The 8,750-nt window shown below is 48.9% G+C and overlaps 1 protein-coding gene across 1 annotated transcript in view; it reads left to right on the top strand.

The window, feature by feature from the left end:
- Positions 1 to 343: 343 nt before the first annotated feature.
- jam2a (junctional adhesion molecule 2a) overlaps positions 344 to 8,750 on the top strand; it is a 72,516-nt gene continuing 64,109 nt past the window's right edge. The window contains exon 1 of the mRNA XM_072449606.1: positions 344 to 401. Within this exon, the coding sequence (XP_072305707.1) occupies positions 344 to 401 (58 nt within the window). The remainder of the gene's footprint in view (positions 402 to 8,750) is intronic.

Genomic DNA, 8,750 nt, shown 5'->3' with positions numbered 1-8,750 from the left:
TTCCCTGAGTGAAACCAGTTGCTGTCAGAGGTTCCCTGATGATCGCTGAAAGATGAAATGTTGACCTAATGATTAAATAGAGTGCTCCTGTGTGTAATCTAAATCTCACCATGAATGCAGATGTTTGTTAAGAGAACATTGGGGAACAAACGGCATCATGAAGTCCAAGGACAGGTGAGGGAGAACGTTTAAAGTGGGGTGAGGTTATGCAAAGATGTCCCGAGCTTTGAACATCTGCACTGTTCAATCCATCGTCCGCAAATGGAAAGACACAACTACAAACCTACCAAGGCGTGACCGTCCACCTAAACTTACAGGCCAAACGAGGAGAGCGCCGATCACGATGCAGCCAAGAGGCTCATGGGACTCGGGAGGAGCTGCAGAGATCCACAGCTCAGGGAGTCTGACCACAGCAAATCTATAAATCTGGCCTCTGTAGACGAGTGGCAAACTGGAGCCATTGATGAAACACGGCCATAAGAAATAGTCTGAGTTGCAGTTTGTCAGGAGCACGACAAACATGTGGAAGAAGGTCTGAAAGCAAGAGGCTATGTACACGGCACATGACTCTGAACACACCAGCCCCAGTGTCGCACATGGAGGTGGCAGCGTTGCACTGTGGAGTGAAGCATCACACTGGAGCATCACACTGGAGCATCACACTGTGGAGCATCACACTGGAGCATCACACTGGAGCATCACACTGTGGAGCATCACTCTGGAGCATCACACTGGAGCATCACACTGGAGCATCACACTGGAGCATCACACTGGAGCATCACACTGGAGCATCACACTGGAGCATCACACTGTGGAGCATCACACTGGAGCATCACACTGGAGCATCACACTGTGGAGCATCACACTGTGGAGCATCACACTGGAGCATCACACTGGAGCATCACACTGTGGAGCATCACTCTGGAGCATCACACTGGAGCATCACACTGGAGCATCACACTGTGGAGCATCACACTGGAGCATCACACTGGAGCATCACACTGTGGAGCATCACACTGGAGCATCACACTGTGGAGCATCACACTGTGGAGCATCACACTGGAGCATCACACTGTGGAGCATCACACTGGAGCATCACACTGGAGCATCACACTGTGGAGCATCACACTGGAGCATCACACTGGAGCATCACACTGTGGAGCATCACACTGGAGCATCACACTGGAGCATCACACTGTGGAGCATCACACTGGAGCATCACACTGTGGAGCATCACACTGTGGAGCATCACACTGGAGCATCACACTGTGGAGCATCACACTGTGGAGCATCACACTGTGGAGCATCACACTGGAGCATCACACTGTGGAGCATCACACTGGAGCATCACACTGTGGAGCATCACACTGTGGAGCATCACACTGGAGCATCACACTGTGGAGCATCACACTGTGGAGCATCACACTGTGGAGCATCACACTGGAGCATCACACTGGAGCATCACACTGGAGCATCACACTGGAGCATCACACTGGAGCATCACACTGGAGCATCACACTGGAGCATCACACTGGAGCATCACACTGTGGAGCATCACACTGGAGCTGGAGGAGCTGGAGGAGCTGAAGGAGCTGAAGGAGCTGAAGGAGCTGAAGGAGTTGAAGGAGCTGAAGGAGCTGAAGGAGCTGGAGGAGCTGGAGCTGAAGGAGCTGAAGGAGCTGGAGGAGCTGGAGGAGCTGGAGGAGCTGAAGGAGCTGGAGGAGCTGAAGGAGCTGAAGGAGCTGAAGGAGCTGGAGGAGCTGGAGCTGAAGGAGCTGGAGGAGCTGAAGGAGCTGAAGGAGCTGGAGGAGCTGAAGGAGCTGAAGGAGCTGGAGGAGCTGAAGGAGCTGGAGGAGCTGAAGGAGCTGGAGGAGCTGAAGGAGCTGGAGGAGCTGAAGGAGCCGGAGGAGCTGAAGGAGCTGGAGGAGCTGAAGGAGCCGGAGGAGCTGAAGGAGCTGGAGGAGCTGAAGGAGCCGGAGGAGCTGAAGGAGCTGAAGGAGCTGGAGGAGCTGAAGGAGCTGGAGGAGCTGAAGGAGCTGGAGGAGCTGAAGGAGCTGGAGGAGCTGAAGGAGCCGGAGGAGCTGAAGGAGCTGGAGGAGCTGAAGGAGCCGGAGGAGCTGAAGGAGCTGGAGGAGCTGAAGGAGCTGGAGGAGCTGAAGGAGCTGAAGGAGCTGGAGGAGCTGAAGGAGCCGGAGGAGCTGAAGGAGCTGGAGGAGCTGAAGGAGCTGAAGGAGCTGAAGGAGCCGGAGGAGCTGAAGGAGCTGGAGGAGCTGAAGGAGCTGAAGGAGCTGAAGGAGCCGGAGGAGCTGAAGGAGCTGGAGGAGCTGAAGGAGCTGAAGGAGCTGAATCATCATTTCTCACACCCACAGCTGTTACTGTCGGCCCCGCCCCACACACCTGTCACATGGGGCACGAGCAGCAGGAGCAGCAGGAGCCAAGTTTATACTTTTAATAGTTTTAGAAGTTAACACACTCGACATTTCAACAGTTGATCGTAGTAAAAGTACTTTCAGTTGATCGTGGTAAAAGTACTTTCTGTTGGTCGAGGTAAAAGTACTTTTAGTGTTTAATTTTCCCTCTCAACTTTCACATTTGTGACCAGTTTTTTTAGACAAACCACTTACAAATATAACAAAGTGTCAAAAATATGAGCTGTTTTCTGTCATTTTGTATAATAACTAGACTGGAAAGGACTTGGACTTGATTTACTACTACTACTACTACTACTTCTACTACTAATTCTACTACTACTACTACTTCTACTACTACTTCTACTACTTCTACTTCTACTTCTACTTCTTCTACTATTCTACTTCTACTTCTACTTCTTCTACTATTCTACTTCTACTTCTACTATTCTACTTCTACTTCTACTACTTCTACTTCTACTACTACTACTCCTACTACTCCTACTACTACTACTACTACTACTACTACTCCTACTACTACTACTACTTCTACTACTTCTACTTCTACTACTACTACTTCTACTACTTCTACTTCTACTTCTACTTCTTCTACTATTCTACTTCTACTTCTACTTCTACTTCTTCTACTATTCTACTTCTACTTCTACTATTCTACTTCTACTTCTACTACTACTACTACTACTACTACTACTACTACTACTTCTACTTCTACTTCTACTATTCTACTTCTACTTCTACTTCTACTTCTACTTCTACTTCTACTACTCCTACTACTACTACACCTGTCATTGTTTGGTGAGAACTCTGTCCATATGGTGCAGTGCTAATCTAAATGTGTATAATATATATATCTTTAATAAATGATTGTTTTTAGTGAAGCTGGTACTTTATTTTGGTCCAAATCTCATATTTAAGACAATCAAAGCAGCAAAATGCCTGGTTAAAGTTTGACTTCATCATCAGCTCGTTCCAGCCTGATTAAAGTGTAAGAGGAACTAAAGCACTCACAAGAATGCGTCCGGATGAATTAGTCATGTTTTTCTTCTGCTTTGAGCCGATCGGAGGCGACGGAGGAGAAGAACACGGACATTTAGAGGTGGCAAAATGTCTGTCAGGTTTAAAAGATTTGGATTTTAGAGTCACTCGCTTTTAACGTCTGATAAATAATATAAAATAGTTTAAACTCGACTGAGAATTTTAACAGCGGTTTCATTTAATCGTTTAAAATAACTTCAAGAATGATAAAAGTCGATGTTATTTATCGTTCTTGATTCAAAAACATGTGTTGAGTTATTTTAAATTAAGTATTTTAAACTATTACATGAAACTGCTGTTAAAATTCTCTGTCGAGTTTAAACTATTTTATATTATTTATTAAACACTTTAACTCATAATTCACCCGATACTCTTCACGGATCTGTAAATGTTTGTGTAAATACTGAGACCAAGTTTGTTTTTATTATATTTTTTTAGTACATTCTTAATTTATGCGGGATTTATTTGATTTTATAGACTTATTCTTTTTCATTGTTCAAATTCCTATGTTTGCTGATGTTGTTCAATGACAATAAACCTTTTTCTGAGTCTGATTCATCTACTGAGAAATACAGTTTATTTTATTTTTTAACAATGTTTGTAGTGAGTAAACGGTTTATTATACGACCGACCTAGAGATTTATGAAATATCTTTTTTGTTTCTTTCAACTTTGGAGAATTATTTACCATCTTAAAAAATCATACATTTTCAATTGAATGTGAATCAAAATCGCTTGTTGTTTTCTATTGTTTTATTTATTTAAACTTTATAGAAATAATTAAGCAAATCTGAACTAAATCAGAATCTTCACAGAAAAGAGCACATTTTACCATTATTATTATTAGTATTATCTTTTCTTACGCTGTTTTTATTTTATTATTTTATTCTATCTTTATTTTCCCTCCATTCCTTATTAAGAAATGAGAGGTTTTGTTTATACGAGTTTTGTTTATGAGAGTTATTCTATTAAGAGTAATAAGTTATCTGTCCTTTTCCTCTGTATCTACTGCGTTGCAACAATGAAATTTCCCCATGTTTGAACAATAAAGGAATATCTTATCTTATCTTATTTGCTCTGGTCACGTCACAATAACTTGAATGATGGACAGACAAGTTCTGACTGAGATAAATTCATAAAAACAACACGTTCTGCCCAAAAAACACGACCAAACCAGAATATTTTTATTCCCAGGAGCAAAAACAACGTTGTGTTTTAGTCGAATCACTTTGAGAAAAGATGAGAAACGTGTTGTGAATTTACCTCGTCCCGGCTTCTCTGCTTTGTCTCCTAAACTCACACTTCAGAGACAGTGGCTGCAGTGGTTTATCCTCATGATGCCTTTGTGTCATTGGGCAACACATCTCTCATGTGTGAATGTGAGTGTTATGTAATACATGTAGTGTGAATGTGCTGTTATATCTATGTAAGGAAAAAGACTCTGTGTTTGATCAGTGTCTCTGAGTTAAGCCTGAGCAGGACTAAAATGGAGGAAAAATAATCTAAATTCAAAATGGAATAAACATTTGGATAATATTTGTTTTTAGAAGTGTCACAAAAATGAATCATAGCTAAGCCAAAAGCCACTTTTAGAGAGATACATGAATACATACATGAATTCCAATACCAGTGCATTATTGTCAGGGAGTTTGGAACATCATTAATGCTTGATCAGATTCTGAATTTATCACTTTTTAGAAATGTTTTTTCCCCATTGTTTTTCTCAGTTTTAAAAATTGAAACAAAAAAAATCACCTTTTATATTGTCAAATGCACAGATCAATCCCTCAAAGTCAACAACAGTCAAAGTACAACATTTGCAGTGTAAAGCTGTTAAAGCAGTGCATTAGCATTAGCATTAGCATTAGCAATGGACCCAAAGCCAGTGAAATTTGGCAAATTTCTATGAAACATTTCTCTGCAAACATTTTCTGAGTTTAGACAGTTGAATTTAAAGGTTTGAAAATCTATGCATTGACTTAAAAGGTGAATTTTTCATTTTTAAACTGAGAAAACACAGTATTTAAAACAAATATCTTCCATAAAGGAGTGAGATCGATGCCATTCTCGTGGCCCAGTTCCTGCTCAGACATAAACACTTTTTTATGTCCAATACATCTATTTATTTATTTATTTATTTATTTATTCATTTTACATTTGAATCTCACATTTCCAGCTTCATTTGCTCTTTCAAGAACGTTTCCTCTTGTCACGCGCCTGTTCCACCGGTGCAGCGCGCGCCCTGGACACTTCGCAGCGCTCTCCACTTTCCCCCTCCTCCTCCTCCTCTTCCTCCTCTTCCTCCCTCCACTCTCCCTATCTCCTCTCTCTCTCTCTCTCTCTCTCTCTCTCTCTCCCCTGTTCCCCTCTCTCCTCCCCTCCCTCTCTCTCCTCTCCCTCCCTCCGCCTCTCCTCCTCCTCTTCCTCCACTCTCTCTCCTCTCCCTCCCTCCGCCTCTCCTCCTCCTCTTCCTCCACTCTCTCTCCTCTCCCTCCCTCCGCCTCTCCTCCTCCTCTTCCTCCACTCTCTCTCCTCTCCCTCCCTCCGCCTCTCCTCCTCCTCTTCCTCCACTCTCTCTCCTCTCCCTCCCTCCGCCTCTCCTCCTCCTCTTCCTCCACTCTCTCTCCTCTCCCTCCCTCAGCCTCTCCTCCTCCTCTTCCTCCACTCTCTCTCCTCTCCCTCCCTCCGCCTCTCCTCCTCCTCTTCCTCCACTCTCTCTCCTCTCCCTCCCTCCGCCTCTCCTCCTCCTCTTCCTCCACTCTCTCTCCTCTCCCTCCCTCCGCCTCTCCTCCTCCTCTTCCTCCTCTCTCTCTCTCTCTCTCTCCTCTTCCTCTGCTCTCTCCTCTTCCTCCCTCCACTCCCTCTCTTCCCTCTTCCTCCCCTATCTCCTCTCTCTCTCTCTCTCTCTCTCTCTCTCTCTCCCCTGTTCCCCTCTCTCCTCCCCTCCCTCTCTCTCCTCTCCCTCCCTCCGCCTCTCCTCCTCCTCTTCCTCCACTCTCTCTCCTCTCCCTCCCTCCGCCTCTCCTCCTCCTCTTCCTCCACTCTCTCTCCTCTCCCTCCCTCCGCCTCTCCTCCTCCTCTTCCTCCACTCTCTCTCCTCTCCCTCCCTCCGCCTCTCCTCCTCCTCTTCCTCCACTCTCTCTCCTCTCCCTCCCTCCGCCTCTCCTCCTCCTCTTCCTCCACTCTCTCTCCTCTCCCTCCCTCAGCCTCTCCTCCTCCTCTTCCTCCACTCTCTCTCCTCTCCCTCCCTCCGCCTCTCCTCCTCCTCTTCCTCCACTCTCTCTCCTCTCCCTCCCTCCGCCTCTCCTCCTCCTCTTCCTCCTCTCTCTCTCTCTCTCTCTCCTCTTCCTCTGCTCTCTCCTCTTCCTCCCTCCACTCCCTCTCTTCCCTCTTCCTCCCCTATCTCCTCTCTCTCTCTCTCTCTCTCTCTCTCTCTCCCCTGTTCCCCTCTCTCCTCCCCTCCCTCTCTCTCCTCTCCCTCCCTCCGCCTCTCCTCCTCCTCTTCCTCCACTCTCTCTCCTCTCCCTCCCTCCGCCTCTCCTCCTCCTCTTCCTCCACTCTCTCTCCTCTCCCTCCCTCCGCCTCTCCTCCTCCTCTTCCTCCACTCTCTCTCCTCTCCCTCCCTCAGCCTCTCCTCCTCCTCTTCCTCCACTCTCTCTCCTCTCCCTCCCTCCGCCTCTCCTCCTCCTCTTCCTCCACTCTCTCTCCTCTCCCTCCCTCCGCCTCTCCTCCTCCTCTTTCTCCACTCTCTCTCCTCTCCCTCCCTCCGCCTCTCCTCCTTCTCTTCCTCCACTTTCTCTCCTCTCCCTCCCTCCGCCTCTCCTCCTCCTCTTCCTCCACTCTCTCTCCTCTCCCTCCCTCCGCCTCTCCTCCTTCTCTTCCTCCACTCTCTCTCCTCTCCCTCCCTCCGCCTCTCCTCCTCCTCTTCCTCCACTCTCTCTCCTCTCCCTCCCTCCGCCTCTCCTCCTCCTCTTCCTCCTCTCTCTCTCTCTCTCTCTCCTCTTCCTCTGCTCTCTCCTCTTCCTCCCTCCACTCCCTCTCTTCCCTCTTCCTCCCCTATCTCCTCTCTCTCTCTCTCTCTCTCTCCCCTGTTCCCCTCTCTCCTCCCCTCCCTCTCTCTCCTCTCCCTCCCTCAGCCTCTCCTCCTCCTCTTCCTCCACTCTCTCTCCTCTCCCTCCCTCCGCCTCTCCTCCTCCTCTTCCTCCACTCTCTCTCCTCTGCCTCCCTCCGCCTCTCCTCCTCCTCTTCCTCCACTCTCTCTCCTCTCCCTCCCTCCGCCTCTCCTCCTCCTCTTCCTCCACTCTCTCTCCTCTCCCTCCCTCCGCCTCTCCTCCTCCTCTTCCTCCACTCTCTCTCCTCTCCCTCCCTCCGCCTCTCCTCCTCCTCTTCCTCCACTCTCTCTCCTCTCCCTCCCTCCGCCTCTCCTCCTCCTCTTCCTCCACTCTCTCTCCTCTCCCTCCCTCCGCCTCTCCTCCTCCTCTTCCTCCACTCTCTCTCCTCTCCCTCCCTCCGCCTCTCCTCCTCCTCTTCCTCCACTCTCTCTCCTCTCCCTCCCTCCGCCTCTCCTCCTCCTCTTCCTCCACTCTCTCTCCTCTCCCTCCCTCCGCCTCTCCTCCTCCTCTTCCTCCTCTCTCTCTCTCTCTCTCTCTCCTCTTCCTCTGCTCTCTCCTCTTCCTCCCTCCACTCCCTCTCTTCCCTCTTCCTCCCCTATCTCCTCTCTATCTCTCTCTCTCTCTCTCTCCCCTGTTCCCCTCTCTCCTCCCCTCCCTCTCTCTCCTCTCCCTCCCTCCGCCTCTCCTCCTCCTCTTCCTCCACTCTCTCTCCTCTCCCTCCCTCCGCCTCTCCTCCTTCTCTTCCTCCACTCTCTCTCCTCTCCCTCCCTCCGCCTCTCCTCCTCCTCTTCCTCCACTCTCTCTCCTCTCCCTCCCTCCGCCTCTCCTCCTCCTCTTCCTCCTCTCTCTCTCTCTCTCTCCTCTTCCTCCCTCCACTCCCTCTCTTCCCTCTTCCTCCCCTATCTCCTCTCTCTCTCTCTCTCTCTCTCTCTCTCTCTCTCTCTCCCCTGTTCCCCTCTCTCCTCCCCTCCCTCTCTCTCCTCTCCCTCCCTCCGCCTCTCCTCCTCCTCTTCCTCCACTCTCTCTCCTCTCCCTCCCTCCGCCTCTCCTCCTCCTCTTCCTCCACTCTCTCTCCTCTCCCTCCCTCCGCCTCTCCTCCTCCTCTTCCTCCACTCTCTCTCCTCTCCCTCCCTCCGCCTCTCCTCCTCCTCTTCCTCCACTCTCTCTCCTCTCCC

The sequence above is a fragment of the Eucyclogobius newberryi genome, unplaced genomic scaffold (assembly GCF_026437365.1).
Source record: "Eucyclogobius newberryi isolate DKJ021-1_F unplaced genomic scaffold, fEucNew1.0.hap1 SCAF_1, whole genome shotgun sequence".
Taxonomy (NCBI): domain Eukaryota; kingdom Metazoa; phylum Chordata; class Actinopteri; order Gobiiformes; family Gobiidae; genus Eucyclogobius; species Eucyclogobius newberryi.
The sequence above is the reverse complement of the archived record's forward strand: the minus strand, read 5'-3'. Positions and strand labels throughout refer to the sequence as shown.